Below are 23,944 nucleotides of genomic sequence, written 5' to 3' on the forward strand. Positions count from 1 at the left end.
CAACTTGAATTAAGGTGGCTTAATCCTTGGGGCCCGGAGAGATAGCACAGCGGCGTTTACCTTGCAAGCAGCCGATCCAGGACCAAAGGTGGTTGGTTCGAATCCCGGTGTCCTATATGGTCCCTGTGCCTGCCAGGAGCTATTTCTGAGCAGATAGCCAGGAGGAATCCCTGAGCAACACCAGGTGTGGCCCAAAAACCAAAAACAAAAAAAACAAAAAAAAAGGTGGCTTAATACACCTTAATTCACACAAAACATGATATTTTAGGTATAGTTTGATCATAGTGCAGCAGGCTTATTGAATTTTTCATGGAAAATATTGATAATCTGTTATTGAAGAATAAGATCTTTTATGATTATATTTGACTTCTTAATATTATTGGCATCTACTGTCCCCAAATTTTTACATGTCTAATCATGTATAAACTAGCATTACTTCTAACCTCAAAACAATTCATATTGGAATTTTATTTTATTTTTCAAATTTTTTATTGAGACCATAGTGAATTACAAGTTCGTCATAGTTGTATTTCAGGAATATTAGCACCATGAATTAGGGCCATTCCCACCATCAGTGTTGACCTCCTCCCACCAAAGTTACCAGCGTACAGTTCATACCTCCATCGTTAGACCCTGGCCTACTAGTGAAACGAGTCCATATTAAGTTTATATTGTTATAGTTTGAGTCTCTTGATTCTATTGTCATTGACTTTGATTTGCATATTTAGTTCTGACCTTTTCTTTTTCCACCCAATGTACCTGAGACAACTTGGCCCCTGGGTTAAAATTTTAATTCTAAGAGAACCTCTATATTTTAATAACATTTTTTTTATTCCTGACTCACTTGATACTCTTCCTAAAGTTCTGCCACTTTAGATTTGTTGCTGCTTATTTCATTGAGACCTCAGTGTTGGTTTCCCCTGACAATGGAGCATGTTGTGAGGGTATCTCTGTTTTCAAAGACCACACTGTAATCTCAGGGGACTGAAGATGCCAGGAGCTTTTCAGGGCTAGTAACAAGCATCATTACCATAACACCACCATTATAGATGGTCATTTTTTCTTTATGTGACAACATAACATTTTAATCCTGAGTTATAAAAATCAAGTAAATAAGGAAAATACTAAGCAAGGTGTTACCTTCTCTCTCTCTCTCTCTCTTTCTCTCTCTCTCTCTCTCTCTCTCTCTCTTTCTTTTTCATATTTTTTACAGTCTTCCTTCTCTTTCTTTGGTCCACTGCAGGAATTTGGATTAGGTGAAAGAATGTTTAGATTAATTAGAAGAACAAAAAAGCTGAGGTTTGGGGAAAAAACAAGCCCAGACAATGTTGTCAGTCAAAAAGAACAATGGAACCAGGTTATAGAGGGAGCAAAGGTTGCAAGTCAGCAGAGTTAGGCAGTAAAAGAAAAAGACATAAAACAACCTTATTTAAGGTAGGTCTTTAAAGCCAGACATTATATTGGTGAGGGATAAACAGAATTCCTTAGAGGGACAGAACGATTCACAAATATTTAAATGTTCCACTATCTTCTTTCCCAGAAAATATTCCACAAACACATAAAGTAAACACATACATATAATTAATGTTGTTTCTTGTTCTAGTTAGAGTATTAACTTTTTATAGTTCAATTTGTAATGAGAAAAAATTGGTAGAGGCTGGAACAACTGTTCAATGGCTAGGACATTTGTTTTGCATGTGGCCAACCACATTCCAGCATTCTAAATAGTCTCCCTGGACTGCTAGGAGTGAGGAAAGAAAAGAAAAAGAAAAGAAAAGAAAAGAGGAAGAAGGAAGGAAAGAAGGAAGGAAGGAAGGAAGGAAGGAAGGAAGGAAGGAAGGAAGGAAGGAAGGGAGGGAGGGAGGGAGGGAGGGAGGGAGGGAGGGAGGGAGGGAGGGAGAGAGGGAGGAAGGAAGGAAGGAAGGAAGGAAGGAAGGAAGGAAGGAAGGAAGGAAGGAAGGAAGGAAGGGAGAGAGAAGGAAGGAAGGAAGAGAAGAAAAAAGGAAGAAGGAAGGGAGAGAAGGGAGGGAGGAAGGAAGGAAGGAAGGAAGGAAGGAAGGAAGGAAGGAAGGAAGGAAGGAAGGAAGGAAGGAAGGGAGAGAGAAGGAAGAAAGGAAGGAAGAGAAGAAAAAAGGAAGAAGGAAGGAAGGAAAGAAGGAAGGAAGGACGGGAGAGAAGGGAGGAAGAAAGGAAGGAAGGAAAGAAGGAAGGAAGGAAGGGAGAGAAGGGAGAAAGGAAGGAAGGAAGGAAGGAAGGAAGGAAGGAAGGAAGGAAGGAAGGAAGGAAGGAAGAGAAAGAGAAAGGATGGAAGAAGAAAACATATCGGTGAGAGAACAGAGAAAGAAAAATAATCTAAGAATAAAAAGGCAAGAGAGAAAAGAGAGAGGAAGAGTGGGGGAGGAAGTGAGAAAGTAAAGCAGAAATGAATTAAAGGCTGATCATATGCCTGCGTGGTGGGGCACTAGTTCCATCCCCACACTTGTTGGCTTCCTTGCACCACCTGGCATTGTCTGCATGGGTCCTAGCACTGCTTGGCAGCGTAAATAACGAAACAAAAAATAAAGCAAAAACATAAACAAATAAGATGAAATAAAGGGTCCAAGTTATTTTTAAGTTTAGGCATTTCCCTGAGTCGATTTAACAATAGACTCTGGCTCAACATTGCATTTTACATTATATGTTTCTATAAAATTCTACTTGGCAAATTTGAAATAAAGTCACAAAATGAAGTTTGATGAAACTATACCATAGGCAAATTAATAGAAAGAAGAGTTAATTTCCTATGGAATATTTCTGGTCACAAAACAGCACAAACATTCTAAGCCAAGATGTCTCTTATTTCTAATATTAAACAATGATTTGTTCATTCACTCATCTGTCAGCCCACTTTAAAGCAGGATGACAGAAGTCTCCTGAACAGCTCAGTGTTCGAGTTAGAAATCAGCCCTGGAAAGGACCTCGACCCACCAGGCAAATGTATACAAACCAACACTTGGTCCAACTGGAAAATTCAGATGGGTCCTTGGAGTCAATGTGCACATCTTTGGGATGTGGTAGGAACCACAGAAAACTCTACAAGCTCACACAGATAGTACCTTTACTTTTTACTATTAAACATGAAAATAAAATAAAACAGCAGTTATTATTCAAGAACTTGCTGTGTACAAAAACCAAGAGTGTTTTTTTTGAAGAATCCACAAAATGTGTGCATTTAGAAAAAGTAAAAGTCATCTTCTCTGAGTCACAATGTGGGGCTGGAGCAATAGCACAGTGTGTAGAGCATTTGCCTTGTATGCAACCAATCTGGGTTCAATTCCTGGCATCCCGTATGGTCCCCTGAGCCTGCCAGGAGTGATTTCTGAGAGCAGAACCAGGAGTAACTCTGAGCACCACCAGGTGTGGCCCATAAGCAAACAAAGAGAAACAAAATAATAATAATGATAAATATACAAATCTATATATTTTTATTTTTATATCAACAAATAAATAATAATTTATTTATCTGTTTTATTGAGGCACTGGGGTTTGTTCATTGTATAGTAGAATTTAAAGTATACAGTGTTCCAACCTCAATCCCACCACCACTGACAACTTCCCTCCACTAATAATGAGTTTTTCTTAAAGATCTTTGGGTCAGAAAGAGGGGATAGTAATTAAGGTGACTTTCCTTGCATTGAGGCCTCAGCTTGAAACCTTGGAATCACATCAGGGCCATCTAGCACCTAGTATAACCAGGAGTAATCCCTGATCACAGAGTCAGGTGTAAGTAAGTTCTGAGTATCACTGGGCATGGCCCCCAAAAAGCTCTTTATGAGACCACAGTGTATATTAAACTCTATTCTTAGCATCTTGACAGAAATTTGGGCCATTCCTAGATTGAGACTGAGATTAACCTAGATAATAATAACCTAAATAACCATAATAATAATAATAAAGCCTTCTTATCTATGTTTCCTGTTTCTATCCATTTCTGTAGAGCATCACCCTACAAATGTGGTTGCTGTTTGTTGGTCAGGTGAAGACAATAGAGTTCATCAAAGCAGGTAGCACTAAGCTAAGAATGCAATATTAGATAGTAAGTCTATAAAAAATTAAAAATTTAAAAACAGCAAAGAAAAGAATTATTAAGACTTACAGGTGTGGGGTATAAGATCCATCTGACATAATGATGATTCAGTGTGGAACCTAAATGCTTTAGATTTCATTTTTGGAAGATAAGAATTGTGACCACTCCCAACAGAGCTCAGAGTCTGTTCCTGATTCTATACTCAGGGGCTCATAGGCAATACGGTGTTGGGGGACAAATTAAGACTCACCTGAATGGCAAGGCAAACATCCCAATTCCTGGACTGTATCTCAGCCCTAGATGTTCTCTATTTTGTAATAATTTGTTACAATGCATGTACTCATCCCTGGCAGTTATGTTTTATGATAAAAGTAGCCTTCAAACAATGCAAACACAATCAATGAGGACAAATACAAAACCAGACAAAAATGCCTCGAAGGTTTTATGTGGTACTTAGATAAAACATGGATTATTTCTATGGTTGATGGCCCCCTGCCATCTCTTTTTCTTTCCCCTCTATCATACTTCTGTATTTCGAGTATCAAACTTCTGTAAGCTCATCTCAATTTATTATTCATTTAATATTGAGGGACAGCAAAGTTTTTCATAAAGAGATAATATTTCTGGATTTTCTGGCCAGATGGTCTCTGTCCAAAATATCCAACCCTGCCTTTGTAGCAGAAAAGCTCTCAGAGACAATGCCTAACCAGATGGGTATGGTTATGTGGCAATAAAACTTGTTTATATAAAGAGGTGGGAGGCTGGATTCAGCCCAGGAACTATAGTTTGTGAACTTGTGACTCATTTGCATTCTTTCAAGCTAGATGATTTACTCCATAAGACCAGATTTATCTTATGCCTGTCAAAGATCTCAACAAATACATATACACACATATGTACATATATATTATATGCATGCATATACATATATGTATATGTATTCTATCAGTTCTCATTTCTGGGTGTTTCTTCCACTGGCCTACTTTTACTTGAGTCTCTGCCCTCCCAAAAGATCTAATGCAAATGAAGAGACTCAATATCATCAACCAAGTTTCTGCCAGTTACTAGGTGAGGTGCTAAGCTACAGATGTTTCACACATTATGTCATTCAGCCCATATTGTGACCTTCTAAGAGCCATTGTAACTCCTATTTCATAGATGTGGAAAATCAGTTCCAGCAGTGTGAAAATCTTGATAAAGATCACACTGGATTTATATTTATATTAACTTCTACTCAACCATCAATATTACCAGGGAATTTAGATAAGTGCCTGGTAACCATTGGATCGTTAAACAATTTAAATGGTGCTTAGCTTGTACATCTCAATAAATGTTAGTTACTTGATATCGTAACTTAATTTTTGCAAAAATAGCTAAGAATATCATGGGCACTAAATTATTCCTAATTATATTTAGTGCTAATTTAAAGCCCTAGTGAAACTTTTATTGGTCCTAACTTACATTAAAGAATCTAAAACTCAAAATATTGCTATTGTTGGCATAGTTAAAAAGAGTAAAATTAGATTTGGGAGAGCCTTTCCCAAAGATGCTCAGGCTTACTCTTGGCTCTGCTCAGTGACCCACTCCTTTGGTGTCTTGAAGGACCATATGGGATGTGGGTATCAAGCCCACATTGGCCACATGTAAGGCAAGTAGCCTACTCACTATAATATCTCTCCATACCTGATTGTGAAATTTGAATATTCTGCCTTTAATTTTTTACTAAAAATGATGCAGGAAGAGAAGAACACATAGGGAACTGGAAGACAATTCAGAATTCTGGAACATATCTCTGTAAGTGCAAAGCCCAGAGTTTGATCCTCTGTACTGCATGCATGCCCCCTCCCCAAATACCCACCAATTGAAGTTCTGGTGGGCCCTTGTACCTCTGGACCTGAAAAAAATAGATTACTAAATAAGAAAGCAACTTAATAAATACATTTTCACAAGGCAGAAATTTGTGGCAATGAGAGTAAACAAAAACTGAGGGTGAGTGGGTGGTGGGTGAGGGAAGAATAGAAAGAACTATAGTCCAAGTTCAAAAAACACTCTGGACAGGTGATAGTAAAACCCCACACAAAAATTCAGCTCACAGGCTGGGGAAGCAGGCAGGGACGTGGATGGGGACCCCAGAACAGGACACACACAGAAAGAGAAGCTGTTTTCGGTTGTTAATAAATTAATAGTAATAGTAATAATAATAATAATAATAATAATAATAAATTGGCACATTAACAGAGAAGGAAAAGGAAAATGCACAAAGGAAGGGAGAGAACCTAGGAGAGAGGAAGCTTGAAAAGTATTTTCTAGCCAAACCTGGTAGAAACTCTCCTGTGATGTCTGGGGAATGCAGTTTCCCTGGTGACACAGCAGCTGCCATGTCTATGGCATCAATGAACATCACCCAAGAGAGTAGCTTCACTGCAGGGAAGAAAAGTCGGCGAGGGCGCCCCCTTTGTCCGAGAAGCTGTAATTGCATGTATAAGTGAGGAGCCCTGTGGAATAAATGTAAAAAAATCTATTATTGACATGGTTATTGATCAAAAACACAATTGTTAACTTTCAATTTTCCCTAAACCAGTTATAACTTTGAATATGTTCTCTCCTTCCTGTACATGCCATGCTTATACATGCAAATACACTCTTTCATACACATACACTCTTGTTTTTACTCCTGGGGAGGCTGTTCTGCTTCCCAATGATAGCAGATGCTAATCCTACCATCCCTGTTTCCTTATTCCCTTACATTGAGATCCTTAGTAATTGCAAGAAAAATGGAGGATCTCATCAGTGTGGGCCAGGATAAGACAGAGTGGCAGGCAGAGATCTGAGAAGAAGAGAAGACAAGAACCCAGGGAAGATGTTCCAAAAGGATTGGGTTGAGCTCATCATATGTGTCAGATTGCAGTGATGATGAGAAATAGCTTCAGGACTGTTGTCTTAACCTTGTATGAACACATCTTCTAGGTGTGGGTCGGAAACATAACACCAAGTCTTCAATGAATTCTTGTAGCCCAGCACGATGAAAGATTCTTTAGGGATACGAGGACAAATTCTTGCCTACAAAGTGTACACAATCCTGATGACTCCCCAGTACCTGGGGATACTGAACATGTTTTTGGATTGTATATTTGGTTCATCACAGCTCGGTAAAGAAAAGCCAAAATAAAGAGTCTGTATTAGAACTTAAGATTAGACCAAGAGTTAACTAATAATGAATAACTATTTATAATGAATGGAAGAACCAGTCAACGCAATACCTTGGATACAGCTACTGAAATTCTTTGTAGAAACAAGGCAACACCATTTTAATGCCAACCACATCTGGCTGCTTTGTGATTTGTAGTAATTAATTGTGTAAGCTCCTGTTGCAAGTCAGCCCTTGAAGAGGTTGCCTGATGGAGGGATGGAGGATGAGACCTTTCTCTTCCAGCTCGGAGCACACATCTGCCATCCTGTCTAGCCGACGGTTCTGAGGTGAAATGGCGGGTAAATAGCTTGCAGACAGTCAGGCTTGTGGAAATATTAGCTTTATTTGGTGGACAAGACTGAAGTCCAAAGACTCAGCCTCAGTTCCAGCAAAAAGCCCTTGCCTTCCACAGACCCTTGTTTTTATCCCCCCAAATCAGGTACCACCCAATGGTGGGATCAGATACCACCCAATGGTGGAAGCAGAATCAGGTAGTACCCTAGGGTGGGGGCAGAATGCCAGGTCACACCCTAGGGTAGGGCACAATCACGATCGTTAGGGTCAGTAACATAATAATCCCCTAAAATATTTACATACACAACAAGCTCCTTTTCTTTTTTTTTTCCCCGCCCACCCCAACAAGCTCCTTTTCAAGGAATGTAATTTGTTTTTATCTTGAGTACAGTGTAAGTCTCCTCCTACTCATTCCCACTTATTTCTGTCCTTAACTTTAGAGGTTCACTTGATCATGTCAGTGTAATATCTTTTCTGACAGAGATGACAGAGGGAAATTTCAGAATTAGTATGCAGGAACGTAGAGGAAAAATAGGAACAAATCACAGTGTCTGCTTCAATGTCTTATCACTTTACAAGGAAGACACGGAATTCTTCCTTTCTGGGATTGGTTTGTTTATTAACCCGATGAAGATCACAGGGAATGCTTTTCATTGCTACATCTGGAAAATTTCCAAGACACAGTCATGAATGCTTACTTTAGAAACTACATATAGTTTCTAAAACTGCTATAGAGTTGTTTTTTTCTTTAACTATATCTAACCACCAAAAGTTGAACAGTGTTAAGGGCAAAGAATTAAATGGAGTTTCTGTTCTAAAAAAATAAATCAGCTGGAGCAGAAAGAGTGTTTTGAGGAGAAGGAAGAATTTTTTTTTTGCAAATTTAGAGGTTATAGACTTTGCTTTTCAAGCTGATTCCTTTTTGGCCGCTTAGAAGCAGAGGATCTCGAGAGCACCTCAAGTTGCAAGGGAAGAAATAATGTAGTTGTCAGCATTGCATAAAGCATTCAATTTTGCAGCCTGGGTCAGCCCTCCTGTTTTACCTCAGCTAACTTTTCTCATCCAGCTTCATTGTTCTCATATATTTGGGGAAGGAAAGGACATTTCTTTTTCAGTACTTGGTTTATGGTTTGGACAAATAGCATTTCTAGAGAATGCTGGAAAGTAAAAGGTTAAATGAACCACTCCCTTACACAATACTGAGAGGAGACCAGAGGAGGGTGAAGGAGATAGAGTTCAAACACTGCCAGCAATGTTTCTCTGAGACTTCAAGCGTTCCAGAAGGTTCCAGGGTCTTGAGTAGCACCTTGAACCTCCAGCTCTGCAGCTGGCACAGCCCCATCATCTTCCCTGTTTCTTCTCCTCAGTCTCAGAATATTTTCAGGGGATCCTGCTTAATACAAACCTTGGCTCAAAACTGTGACACTTCCTGTTTCCAGTCCTCTTCACTTAGCTTTCTTCTCACACCCTGCCTTGAATGTCTTCCAGCTCTTCATTCCAAGGTGATGGCCTTTTCCTTTGAATTCGCACAGTACTTCGTCATCTCCTGTGTTCACCTGTCATGCTATGTAGTGGTTAAGAGTTTTAATTCTAGAGATCAGAGACATAGTATAGAGAATAGGGCACTTGCCTTGCATTGTGGGCAATCCAATTTGATCCCTGGTGCCACAAGTAGTCTCCCCCAACCCTGTCAATAGTGAGAGTGCACAGCCGAGATGAAGCCTTGAGCACCACTGGAACTGGCCTTAAAACTCATTTTCAATTCTGCAACTTGACAAGTGTTTTTTTTTTGTTTGTTTGTTTGTTTTTTTTTTGGTTTTTGGGCCACACCCAGTAACGCTCAGGGGTTACTCCTGGCTATGCGCTCAGAAGTCGCTCCTGGCTTGGGGGACCATATGGGACGCCGGGGGATCGAACCGCGGTCCGTCTCCTAGGCTAGCGCAGGTAAGGCAGGCACCTTACCTCCAGCGCCACCGCCCGGCCCCCTTGACAAGTGTTTAACAACTCTTCCATCAACTGGAAACTTGAGTTCCAAGAAAGAGCTGGTCTTTTCTGAATGGTTCTTTATTTCTAAAGGAAGAATAGTGCCTGCTTCAGAGAATTGAACATTACATTAGATGAGGATCCATAGATACATACACAATGTATATTCTTTGGTTATCACAGCACTTGGCACGTACAACACACAAATTGTACCATGCAGGAGAAGTAGAAAGTTCAGGATTTGCAGTATTGTTTATATACTAGAGACCAAATACCACAAAGGCAGTAGTAGTGGGGGTCTACTCATAACACATCACCTGTGTCAGGGACAATTCCTTGCTGTTCAAAGTGTGGTTTTTGGTCTCCTATATTTTCAGTATAACTTAGGATTTACCCTAAGCCTTTTTTTCTTCCTTCTTGTCTTCCTTCCTTTCTCCTTCCTTTTCAAGGGAGTGAGAGAATAGAGCCCCTCTAAGTGGGGGTAGTGGATCTATCCAGGAGAATGATAGTGGCCTTGGGTATCATTGGGAGACAGTCTCTGTTCACTTACAAAAGAAAGATGTTTCAAGGGAGTTCTGAGATACTTCTTTGTTCTGAAAATGTTTTGGGCACCTCTACTAGATCTATGGAATTAATATGTACAGTTAATAGGTTTGTTTGAACAAGATAGACATTTATTATAGGAAATTGAGAAACACTGCACTCAGTTATTTCTGAGTGTAAATGCTCAATAAATACTAGCTGAATTTTGTGGTGTGATTTCATCTTACTACTTTAAGCAGTAGCTCCAAGCTCACAATTACCTGTGGGAAAATACATATTCATCTCTGCAAAGTTAATATTACTGAGAAAAATTTAGTTTCTTGATAAGATTCTAGACTAGTGGTTCTCTCTGTGCAATGCCCAGACCAGAAACTTATTAGAAATGCAAGTTTTCAGGTGATTCTTATGTATTCTAGAGATTGTTTTTTAACATTGGGGTTATCAGTAGGATCTCATTAATAATAACCATCTTTTCCTTCCTGCCTTATTATTATATTTCTTCCATTTCACCTCTTGAGAGGTATGTAAGGCTGTATACCATTAAGTACTGAATTTCTTTTCTAGGTTGTTAGCTCCGTGCTGGGTACAGACACCTCTATCTGACAGGCCTGTGTATGTTGACACACATTCCTTGCTCTGGAACATCTGGCTTATCTGAGGTCTTTGTATTTTATTTTGTTTTATCATGTTAATTTTACCCATTTTTTGCATAGGTAATAGATGCTCATGGTATAAAATTCCCAAGGTACAAGAGTTTATGGTGAAAAGTAAGTCTCCATCTTTCTCCTCACTCCGTTAATATAATCACTGTCACCAAAGGCAATCACTGGAATTAAATTCTTTCTGTGTATTTATTGAGCACTTACAGTACAGCAGGCACTGTTGTAAATAGTGGAAATGAAACTAACACACACACACACACACACACACACACAACCCTGGTCACAGGGAGTTTACGTTAGCAATTATTTATTAGTTTTCTAAATTGTCTATATCTTGAAATTTCCAGTAAATAAATGTTGAGATCTCTCTAGAATTCAATTAATTTCAAATCCAAACTTTTCTATATTCTAAGGATTTTTGGATTATTTACTATGCCAAATAACTATTTTAAAAGATTATTGAGAAAATACCATGTGATAATGAATAGGAACAAATAATGTCTGAGTATAGTAAATGCTCAATACATACTAGAATTGATTTTTGTGGTGTGATTTCTTCTTGCTATCCTATCACATTGATTGATTAGAACTGAAAATGATTATTTTTCTCAATCGTTTTTATTTTCTTTCTTTGTTATGTGTTGATTAAGAAAACACTTTTTGGGGGGACAAATAATAGTAAATATAAGTCTTCTACATTCTATTGAATAGATTTTTGTCATAAAGCAATTTGCTAAATTCTATTATTCGACCCTCATAAATCAGTAGGAATGAATTCTGTGTTTATAGCCTGTGCTCTTTTCCCCCTCCTACCTAGCTTATTTTTTTTATTCTAAGTAATTTAGAAATCATATCTGATTATTCTTTTGTAGGTGTTTTGTACTACTAATTTCAGCTTTTAAATATTAGAAAATATATAGTTTGGGAGAAAAATCTGCAGCAGAGGAGTTCACTTTTAGCATACTTTTTGAAATATAATTTGGTGACCTTTATCAAAGAATTTGATTTTTTTCCATGTGCAAATTAGAAACAGTCATTTTCATCATCTAAAGTGTTACAGAAAATAACAAAACAAAACCATGACTGAAAACAAAACTAACAAACAAAAAGTCAACTCCATCTGCATAATTCTATTTAGACATGGAGGAATTAAAAAAGAAGCTAGACTTCATGGATTTCTCCAAGACATCTGACTTCTGATTATCCTTTTTTACACTAGACATCTGATTTAGGTTTTAGGTTCAATAGCTTCAGCATTAATATAACGTGGTGGTAGAGAGATTTTCCATCTATACTTTAGTGCATTTATACAGCATCTCTGTCTACGAACATCTACATCAGAGAAGGACATTCCTGAATATCCATTAACTTATATCCATATGCCATTACCATTCATAGAGCATAGTTTTTATTAAGGTTCACTCTTGGTATACAGTATATGGGGCTTGAAAAATGTATAAGGATCAGTATTTATTATCATTATTATAGAATCATAAGATGAATTAAGGAAATTCTCCATATCAATTTTTCCCTCCCCACTAAACCCTGAAAACCACTAATACTTTTACTATCTCCATAAACTTGCCTTTTTAGAATGTTATATACTGAAGTAATATAGTATGGAGCATTTTCAAACTGTCTACTTTTTTTTTTTGTTGTTTGTTTTTTGGGCCACACCCGGCACTGCTCAGGGGTTACTTCTGGCTGTCTGATCAGAAATAGCTCCTGGCAGGCACGGGGGACCATATGGGACACCAGGATTCGAACCAACCACCTTTGGTCCTGGATCGGCTGCTTGCAAGGCAAACACCGCTATGCTATCTCTCCGGGCCCCTCAAACTGTCTACTTTTTTAAAAAAAATTATTTAACACCATGGTTACAAGGTTGTTCATAATACAGTTCCTTCCCCCCTGCACAGATGAAGTTGTTCATGATAGAGTTATAGTCATACAATAGACAACAACCTTCACCAGTGCCCATTTCCTGCCACCAAAGTCAACAGTTTCTCTCTCACCCTCCCTAATGCCCTCTTCCCTCCCACTCACCCTCTCACCCCCGCCTCTGGGACAGGCATTTTACTTCTTTCTCTCTTTCTTTCTTTCTCTGTCTCTCTCTCCTTTATTGATATCGAAGTTTGCACTTCTGTTAATGAAATGATAACATGCATGTTACTTTATCCCCTTTCAGCACCCAGTTCTATCAAAGAAATGTGGATATATATATTTTATTATTTTAATATATTTACTAAAGTAGTTTTTCCTTGGGGTCAGAGTGATAGTAAAGTAGGTAAGGTGTTTACCTTATATGTGGCCAACCCAGTTTCAATCCCCAGCATCACAAGTGATCCCTCAAAACTATATGTCAGGAGTGATCCTTAAGTGAAGAGTCAGAAGCAAGTCTTGTGAACATCTCCCCCACTTCAAAGGGCCACTGTTGAACATAATAAAAGATTACAAAAGTTGTGTTAAATCTGCTTTCCTGTGCACTGATCCTGAACCATGGAATCTATAAGGTAATGAGGACACATATATTTGATACAATCCTGATAATTTGATTAATTTTCTTTCTTGGTTTATTTTTACTGTTGTTGGTGCTGCTATTGGGTTTTGGACCATATCCAGCTATGCTCAGGACTTTTTTCTGGCTCTGTGCTCAGGGATCATTCCAGGTAGTATTCAGGATACCATATGTAGTTCTGGGAATTAAACCATATTTGGCTGTGTGAATTAACAAGTGCATTAATAAGACAAGTGCATTAAATCCTGTCCTGTCCCTCTCATTCTCTTGTGTTTATGATTCTATTATGTATTGTTGCTTGATAGATAGCATTTATGGATCTTTGAGTGGATGATTGTGGTACAAAAAATTTCTTAAGCTAGTTTTTAATAGTTGTATAAAAAAAAAAAAAAAGGAGACAGGGCCTGGAGAGATAGCACAGCAGCGTTTGCCTTGCAAGCAGCTGATCCAGGGCAAAAGGTGGTTGGTTTGAATCCCGGTGTCCCATATGGTCCCCTGTGCCTGCCAGGAGCTATTTCTGAGCAGACAGCCAGGAGTAATCCCTGAGCACTGCCGGGTGTGGCCCAAAAACAAAAAAAAGAAAAGAAAGAAAGAAAAAGGAAACAGTTGAGAAGTTCAATGTCTTATATTAGTTGATTAATAATATCAGTTTATATTAGTTGATTAATCATGGGATCAGGGTTGATTTGGGGTTGGCGCCCCTCTTGAAACATTGTCCAGTCTTTGGTATTTTATTGCCAGAAATAGATGAGTCATAAGAACAGTTATGCTGTCAGTGTTGGAATGCACAAAGTCTGTATTAAATAACTGAGGCTTCTGTAGTGCTATTTACCATTACTTCTCCTGGACTTTGGCTACATCAGTCGTACAATGTACTACAGTGCTAACTCTAATATATTAGGGATTCCTCAACCAACCAGTGTTGGTTATCTTTAGATAGTGTTGGCTTACCTTTAGACCTTTCATCCATGTCTTTTCTTAAGCCACTGTAACAACCCACATCTAAACTCAGTGGTTTCATGTTTTAATCACCTGCCCTGATTATATCAGTTAGCTGGGCTCAGTAGAGTTCTTGGGATCTCTCATGAGATTGTAGTCAGAAGGCAGAAGAGGCAGGACAATATGGCAGGATGATCAACAGGTGTCTTGTTTCATTGGTCTGTCGCCTCAGTTAGGATGGCTGGAATACTGTGATCTGGACATCTCACAGGATAAAATTCTTACATAAGTTGCCTTAAACTTGAGGCTACACCAGGCAGTACCCAGGAGCTATCTCTGGCTCTGTGCTCTGCTAGTGCTTCAAGTTCCATATGGTGCCCAGTATCAAACCATGTATGCAAGGCAAGCAAATGAACCCCTGTATCATTTTCCAGTTCCTGATCTGAACTTCTTTATAGCATGGTGACATCATTATAGTCACTTTTTTTTTTTTTTACAATAAAAATGGCTTCTCTTAAACTTTTCTGAAACTTAAGGAGAGAAGCACGAAACTTTCTTTTATTGAGATCATACAGTATGCCAGTCATCAAACTTGTTTTGGGGTAAAAATGCCAAATTGTTGTGGCATGTAGATTGAGGATGGGAACACAAGTAGAGATGTCTTTAATAAAAGCTGTCATGACTCATGGAAATCTTTATGTAGTAATTACAATCTCCTCAGGCCGGAAAATATTGGTTCCCAATCTAGGGGCTTTCCCCATCTAATGGAAGAGACTAAACAGATGTTTTTCTTGGGGTTACTATCCATGTGAGGAACTCAAAACTAAGATGGGAGATCTAAGAACTTGATAGGTTCTGAAGCCAGAGCAACTGATCTGAGACACACAGGCTGCTAAAGCAAGGAGCATTTTTTGAAGCCCAGATTCCAGCATGCTGGGGTCAACCACTTGCAGTGAGGTAGTGACCTCAGCCTGACTTATATCCTTACTTTTATACCGAGTTTAGAGACTTTTCGAATGGGCTCGGTGACGGGGATTGGCTACACATTACAACATTGTTTATAGGACCCTAGGTGATTGATTTAGGGGAGAAAGCTATACCTTATAAGGACTTTATGGCAGTTATAACCATGATGTAAACAGGATGTTGGTTGGTCTGGGAGTAGGGGATGCAATGTTGCAAGCAGGATATGTAAACAGGATGTTAGCCTGGGGTTTGACTGGCTAGCTGGGGGAGTATGGAAAACTTGTGAAACTTGTGGTATTTCCAGGAATCTTATCGCCTCATGTACAGTTAAGAGGCCTACTGTAGCATTTGAAGCCTGTCATGGCTTCTGTCTATGTCTAGTTCCTTTCAAACTTTTGCAATTTGGGGAAATAACTCAGGTGAAGAAGAGGGAACATTTCTGTTGAGAGAGAACACGTTGTATACTGGTTCAAAGTTGAAAGAGCTTGAAGCATGGTAATAATTGAAATAAATTCTGTATTACCAAAGTCAGGATGGAGTCTAGCGTGACCAGCAAGAAACTGGCCATGAAGTCTAGTCGAGTAAATTTTGACTCCACTTGGCAAAAGTTGGCATGAATGACAGTCATTGAAAACATTTTGCTCAAAGCTTGGATTGGGTGGTACAAGGGGAAGTGGTTGGGCCACAACTGGCTATAGTAGGGCTTACTCTTGGCTCTGCACTCAGTTATTACTTAGGCTGTCTTGGGAAAGTATATGGGATCTTGGGATTGAACCCTGAGTTGACCACATCAAGGCTAATATTTTGCTCACTGTGCTATGGCTATGAGCTCTTGTGGGACCCTTAAATTCATGCCAACACTCTTGGATTTTAAGTGCAGATGTGGAAACATGAATTTTCAGGCCTTGTCACCATTTTAATCAGGAATCTGTTCGTTCTTTTTTTTTTTTGGGGGGGGGGGGTCACACCCAGCAGTGCTCAGGGGTTACTCCTGGCTGTCTGCTCAGAAATAGCTCCTGGCAGGCACGGGGGAACCATATGGGACACCGGGATTCAAACCAACCACCTTTGGTCCTGGATCGGCTGCTTGCAAGGCAAACGCCGCTGTGCTATCTCTCCGGGCCCTGTTCGTTCTTTATGGAGCTGGATTGAAGGGGGTAGGGAGGGGAGGGAACCTTGAAAATATTTTTTCAGTAATACCAGGTTTTATACAAGGCTTCCCTTCTATTTGCGATGTTGATCATAGCCAGACTTCTCAAATTAAAGCATGGAGTAACATATAATCTTATTATTAGATGAGTCATTGATTCGCTCATGTATTTATACACTTATCTAGGAAAAGCCAATTTGCTTCCCACTTTTCCAGTGATCCAGATTGGATTTAAGAGATTTTGGTTGTAGTTAATAAGATGCATTATTATGCAAAAGTCCTGTAGATCATTCCAGCAAGACTGTTTGGAAAACACGCTACTCACTTCTTAGCCTCATTCTCCCTTTTTTCTGAGAAGCCACTGAAATGACCCAAATAGAGGGTGAAAAAAAAAAGTCCAGCGAAGTGGGGTGGAGCCATTGAGCTTCGAGGTCAGGCTGCTGATAGGGGAAACAGTGTAGCTGCAAAGTGGCAGCCACCTCCGCAGGGGTCAATCTCCAGAGACTTTACAGGAGGGAGAAGAAATTTGTGTCTTTTGTTATTAAAGACTTAAAAGAACTTGTGTCTCTAAAATAAAACACAGTATTTCCATGCTTGCTTTCTTTCTTTCTTTCTCTCTTTCTTTCTTTTTCTTTCTTTCTCTCTCTCATTCTTTCTTTCTCTTTCTTTCTTTCTTTCTTTCTTTCTTTCTTTCTTTCTTTTTTCTTTCTTTCTCCTTCTTTCTCTTTTCTTTCTTTCTTTCTTTCTTTATCTTTCTTTCCTTTCTTTTTCTTTTTCTTTCTTTCTCTTTCTTTCTTCTTTCTTCCCTTTTCTTCCTTTCTTCTTTCTTTTCTCTTTCTTTCTCTCTTCCTTTTTCTTATCTTTTTCTTTCATTTCTTTCTTTCCTTTTTCTTTTCTTTTTCTTTCTCTCTCCTTTCTTTCTCTTCCCCCTCTTTATCTCTTTCCTCTCTATTTCTTTCTCTGCTTTCTCTCTCTTTCCTCTCTATTTCTTTCTCTTCTTTTTCTTTTCTTTCACTCTTTCTCTTTCTTTCCTCTCTCTTTCTCACTTTCTTTCTTTTCTTGCTTGCTCTTCTCAAAATCCTGATGGGAAGCAAAAGAAATGTCTTGGATTCTCCAAGACCACTTAGAGAGTTCTGGGAATCAGTCAGGGCCACTTCTTCCCTCTGTCCGTCCCACAGTTTCACAACCTCGACTCAAGGGCAGGCCCTCCCTTTGCCTCTCCCCCTTCCTTCCACCTGACAGGGACCATAAATAACCCAGGCTCCCCCTGTTCCCAGCAGAGAACAAAGTTGAAAGTTTGCCTGCAGCTCCTGCCTCTTCCCTTCTGGGCCACTTCTTTGGGTTTTTTTTGTTTTGTTTTGTTTTTCTGGATTTTTATTTTTTATCTCTCTCTCTCTCTTCTTCTTCTTCTTCTTCTCCTCTTCTCTCTCCCTCCACCTGGATTGGCCATTTTTTCATTCAAATGGAAGAAGACTCCAGTCGCCTACTCTTGGAAGCCACTCTTCCTAGGCTCTTTCTTGATTTAAGGCTGTCTCTGTTACCCGGCCAGGCTCCGAGCATTGGTATCAAATTACTGAAAGTCTACACCGGCCAGTCCTCATATTTACATACAAATAACTCCAAGGGCTTGCATTTATGTCACCATTCTGTCCTGCTAGAGGCTTGCCAGAAGAGTTTTTAATCCAATCAGAGGGAGCTTTGAAAGGATGTCTGCCGAGTGATCATAAAAAGGATTCTAATCTCAATTTAATGTGGCCAGGTTTTTCTGCTTTTTAATATTTTTTTTTCTTCTGATCTGAAATATCGAAAAACTTTTTTGTACTCTTGAGTGAGGGAAAAAGATGTGGGATTCCACAGTTGCCTTGGAGGAGAGGAAGATGCTGAGAAGAGCTTGGTGGTGGTGAAGATCGTGGATACAACCCAGGTTTTGGTTTGTTGGGACTTGATTGGGAGTTTTGAGTCTAAGTCACTGCCTTAAGGAATTCCTGGAAACATCAGGAAAGCGTTTGATCAGCCCAGCCTGGTGGAAATGGCTTTACTACAGAGTAAGCTCTTATTTTCAGTTGTGCTTGGTGTGTACTGTTTTTGTGTCTCATCTGCAGCAAATATTCCAGCTGCAAATAGTTATTAAAAAAAAAACCTCTTGGTGCTTGGTAGCAATAAAGAATTGATGTGTTTATTATTATATTCTCTTTTTTATTCTATTTTACAATTGCAAAAGCAGTTGTTGTATTTTTAGATCGGATTAGTAGTTTAAAACCTGAACACTTTGTGGTTCCCTGTGTCTAAATGAATGGAAACTATAACTGGCACTGAATGAAGGGAAGGAAAAAACTTATCTGGAAGAGATGAATCACTTACCTTTTCAAAAACATAGCAGACAGGCTCATGGAAAGCTCTCCTAAGTCAGCCAAGCTTGTGTCTATCCGGGAAAGGATGAGAGAGTTGTAGAAAGCAGATAGTTTTGCCTTAATCCGAAAGAACTTTTCCTCCCCAAGTTGAGAAGGATGGGAAACTTCCCAGAGGGCAGAGACAACTGCAAAACCTGCCCTGTCACTCTCGGAATGTGGTTTTTCCATGTGAGGTCATGTAATACACACGCAGCTAATAAAAATATTTTATGCGATTAACTCTGAAGTGAGAGTTGAAGGAAAAGTGCTTTTTGAGGATCCTGAAACACCCACCCCTCCCTGTTTGATGACTGGAAGAGAGGGGTTGCTTTCCTAGGAGGGCTTATTGGCTCAGCTGGGCCAAGTTGTTAATTTGATAGGTTGAGAAACAGCTTGCAACTGATGTGTTCCAAGGTGACTCAATTGAACAGTTAAATAGTTCAAGAAAAGAACTTTCTAGGTTGGTACCTAAGCCCCCAAGAATGTAGTCTTGTGAGGAGGAAGACCATTAGGGAAAAAGGCCTGTCTTTTCTACTTTTCATTTAAAAACTGTAGCAAAGTTTACTGACTTTTCAGTCCCTGTCCATTCAAACAAACTGACTTCACCAATGTTGACTTGAGTGAGGAAGAGGGCCTAAAAATATCCCATTTTAATGAGCTGGGACTTTCAGGACTGGGGACATAGAGGTGGGGCACAGTGGTAGTAAGTTGGAGGCTGGGAAACTTGACTTGATATACCATTGATGGTCCACATTTGGATATGGTTTACTTCAAACCAAGAAATACCAGTGTCAGCATATTGGATTCACTTTTAAAATTATCATTAACCTTTACCTGTACTCTTTCCTTCTAAATATTTATTTCCTTCTAATATTTCCTTCTAAATCTTCCTTACAAATATTATCCAGGAGATAGAGGAAAGGCGTATGCAAAGTAGGTGCTTTGCTGGTGACAAAAGGAAGTCTTTTTCTTTACAAAGGCTATGTTCTCACCAAAGAAGCTTCTGATTGGGACTGTTTTGTGCATTCACAGGTGAAGATGCAATGACAGGAGACACGGACAAGTATCTTGGGCCACAGGATCTTAAGGAATTGGGAGATGACTCGCTTCCAGCTGAGGGTTACATGGGCTTTAGTATGGGGGCCCGTTCTGCCAGGTATTTGATGATCATTGTTGGTTGTTATTTTTTTTAATAGTTAATTAAGAACTACCATGACTTGTCATAAAACCCAATGTCATTTCCATTTTTTTAATTTACATGTCAGAATGTGCTTTTTGGGATGAGGATGTGACTTTGATGAAATGTTCTCTGCACCAGTGTACATGGCTCTATTATCTTCTTTGGTCCTTAATTTTGTGCGATGGCACCTGTTAATCATGTGTTCTCTTTTCACCCCACCTTGCCATCATGCTTCAAGCATATAACAGCAAAAGAGCTCACTGAAAAAAAAAAATTTGGAGAACTGATCTGGGTTTAAATGTTTCCAAATTCAATTTTGTTCTATGTTGAAAAGAATTATTTTCCAGTAAGTGAAAAATGTTTGTCATTTTTTGGTTCATGCTTCTCTTTTCATTCCCCAGTCTCTCTACTGAAAGAAAACTTCATGATTCAGCTGTCAAAGAACATTGGAGGGTCAGGGGGATGCATATTGTTTCTCATTTAAAAGTGTCTTCATGTTTCAGTATCTCTATTGAAATTCTCCCATCAATTTATTTACAAATGACATGTTAGGATTTAATAGTGAGTTCCCCAAAGTCACAGACCAAGAATGGTGGTATATTTGATTCTAAAAATGGAGGCATTAAAGCTTTTGTGATTGGAAAAATGTTGGTTCCATTTCCCCTTACTCTGGTTGAAAGAAATAGAATCTTTTTTCAGAATTTGGGAACTTCTTTTCCCTGTTTGGACTGTTTGCTGACAGTCAAGTTATTTTAAAGCTAATAATTAAACTTTTTAAACCAGAGGCCTCAGGACATTTTCCTATAGTTTAAGGATCTGTTGTAAAAAGTTTCATTGTCTAATAGTTAATGCCACGTCCCACAAAGTAAACCTGGGAGTTGATTTTTTTAGTATCATTGATGTGGCTAGCTTAGGAACAGAATGTTTTTTTAAAAATTTTCTCACGTTAGTCTTTTCTTAAAAGTTATTTGGAACATCATGTAAATTAGTAGAATTTATGCTTTATATTTCTAAAAGATCTGAAAATCTTGCTATTCGAGGTACCATTATGAAAAGGGGGAAAGTCAAGATTTAAAAAGGTGATGTTTCAGGTAGCAATAAGTTACAAATAAGCACATGTAGAATCTTAAAGGACATCAAAGATTTTATTCTGAATTGCTGTAGCTTTTGTAATCCACTCACCAAGCATCTTCCTTCCCTTTGAAGCTATGTGACATTTTAAAAAATCAATCAAATGACACAGGAAAAAATGTAGCACCCGACATCTAGTGAAATATGAAACCAGACTATTTTCTCAACATATCTTTATCAAGATAGTGCCAAGGTGTTCACACGCCTAATTTTGATTGCGACATTATTATTTGTGGCTATTATATGTGACTCATTATTTTACATTGACAGTTTATGTTATCCTCAGAGGCAATATTTTAAAAAGAACCCATAAGGCTAATATCTTTTTAAGTATTGTGACAATATTACCAAGTGTCATATTCTGAGTATAACATTTAAGAAAATACATTAAATGTGTAATTCATTCAACCATAACATCTTTTTTCTTTTTTTTTCCCCCCTCCTGTCTGGTTTGTTTTTTGCTTTCTACTTCTGTTTTTGTTCCCCAAAATACTTTAAAATAGTCCCAAGATCAGGTAAGAAGACGTAGCCTTGTTCCTCTGCCCTTCCCTGATGCATTTTCTCATTTTTATTTTCAGCATTGTTCTGTGATGTGCTGTGATATGCTTCAATGTGCTTTTTTACTTTTGAGTTTTGCTTAGCACTGGAATCTGTCTAGTGATTCTTGAGAAAATTAGCAAGTAGCAAAATGTGTGAGAAGTAGTTACTGATGTAAACTTGGGTGACTATTTGAGGCGATTCTTTCCCTTAACACAATTTGTGTGGTGCATGAAATAACTGAAGACACTACACCAGTGTTTAAGAAAAGTTGACTTGTAAAAGGTTCTTTACTGGTTGCTCTTTTACTTAAGCTATGCAAGGTATGTCAGTATAATTGAACAAATTTAAAGCTTGTATTTTTCTCACACTTCTTGTGTTTAACACAGAATATACTGAAGGCTACAAATAATGCAGTTGAAATTAAAACAATAAATTTGCTAGTTAAAAGGTACCTTAATTCTTTGTAGACCACTCTGCAAATAATCTCTCATTTTAATAGCTGAGTGTACTTCAGTGTATTCAGAGTAAAGTTGATGTGTTTAATGAGCTCCATCTGCCAAGTGGAAGTTGGTCTGGAGCAATAAGGAGTGGAAACTTGAACCATTTTTCGAACTGAAGATCTTTTCAGGCCTTTGGTTGATAACATCCAATTCTCTGTTCTCTAGTTGTACTTGTGTAAGAAGGAAGATGTTGGAAAAAATATCAACAAATCTTAGAGGTTTTTAAAAAGATGGAATCAAAATGAATATGCAGTTCTTTGGGAAAAACTTCTAAGTTTCTACATTTAAAATAAAACTATTCTCACATACCACCAGTCTTACCATGTGCTAGGGAAACCCTCCTTTAAAGATCTGAATGTCCAATGCACAATAGAACTTCTTACTTACTCTCCAAATCATATCATGGAGCAAAGTGAATGTTGTAGTAAGAACTTAGAAGTGATATTAATAGCAGAGCCCCTTGCCCATAAAGCTAATAAAAATGAAGTTAACTGAAGTTAAATAAAACAGACCTTCTTCTTCAGTCACACCAGTGCTCAGGTTTCAGATGTGACCACCATTTTGGGACAGTGCAGATTTGGAACCTGCAGAACATTACAGAATGTTCTATTGGATGAAGTTTTGTTAGAAAGTAAAAAGGGAGTCTCTGATTTTTTGAAAGCTCATACTGTATCTGGAGAAGATTATAGGTTAGAATAGTGAATAGCAAGAAAAAATAATTTGCAACTGAAACAAACAAAAAGATACAGTTATAAATCACGGGATTGGGCAGAAAAGGCCATATACAACTTTCTAACAGGGAGATGCTTTTTTTTTTCTTTTTGTTTTGGGGGGGTGGGAGCTTTTACACCAGCTTCTAATATTTTCTTTTGCTCAAATAGTCATTGAATAACAAAAAATAATAACTATAGGTGTGGGTGGTAGGATGGGTATTAAAGATCTTTCATAGGTTCTGGTAAAGGCCAAAGTTTCAACTCTAGAAAAAATGTGCTGCCCACTTGTGTAAATATTCAGAATAATTTGTGTAATTCTGGGCCCTTGGTATCTTGTTTTGTGTAAAATAAGGCTTTATTCCTATTTACATATTTTACATTTTCCTGTCAAGTAGACACAAGACAAGGCCAAAGTGTGGTTGATTCTACTAGTAAAGATAGGTGTAGACACCTTGATATTGTTACTTACCCAGGCAAAGATGGGTGCAAATTTCCCATGGTTTTATTTTCTACAATCAAAAGAGGACATCACCTATAGGATGTCTGCATTGCTAGTTTTGGGGTATCCCATTATTGAGGTACCAATTCTAGACTGCATTTAGATGCTTTCAAATTTTCCACCTTCATTCTAAGGAGAACAAGTCACCTCAAACTTTATTTCCAAACAGGAGTAAAATCCTACCTCATTCCAGCTGCCCAGATATTATGAGAAAACAAGGAAAAGATAGTCCATAGCATCTCTGCCTGGTGTCAGGCTTCCAAGTTATTAGAAGATCATAGGTATCCACTGAGACTCAGATTGCCTGCAATCCCAGTCTGCTGTATGGCCTGTGTGGTTGTGTGTAGGATTTTCAATGTGTTATGTCAGAGCCAGTCTTTTCTGTTTCTTTATTCTATTTTCAGTTTAGAGTCCTCATGGTGACAGGATTTCAGGACATCAGGTAACATATACTCTAGGAAAATCAGGGGCTGTATAGAGGATTTGAGAGAGGCAGAAATGAACTAGTAGAAGGAATTAGAACAAAAAGTATTAGAACAAGGAAAGACAGAGTAACTATACATGAAATTTGAATTTTGAATCCCAAAAGTAAAAAAAAAAAAATAAGATAGTAGGTTTATCTGTTTATTTTCCATGAAGAACAGCCATAATAATAGATCAAAACATACGTGGTTCCCAAA

General features: G+C 38.4%; 1 protein-coding gene across 10 annotated transcripts in view; it reads left to right on the plus strand.

Moving 5' to 3' along the window:
• ANK3 (ankyrin 3) overlaps positions 1 to 23,944 on the plus strand; it is a 551,722-nt gene that overhangs the window by 424,894 nt on the left and 102,884 nt on the right. For all 10 annotated transcript variants that reach the window (XM_049790516.1, XM_049790512.1, XM_049790515.1 and 7 more), the window contains one exon: positions 19,734 to 19,857. In XM_049790516.1, the coding sequence (XP_049646473.1) occupies positions 19,734 to 19,857 (124 nt within the window). The remainder of the gene's footprint in view (positions 1 to 19,733; positions 19,858 to 23,944) is intronic.

This window comes from Suncus etruscus, chromosome 17, assembly GCF_024139225.1.
Source record: "Suncus etruscus isolate mSunEtr1 chromosome 17, mSunEtr1.pri.cur, whole genome shotgun sequence".
In the NCBI taxonomy this organism is placed as follows: Eukaryota; Metazoa; Chordata; class Mammalia; order Eulipotyphla; family Soricidae; genus Suncus; species Suncus etruscus.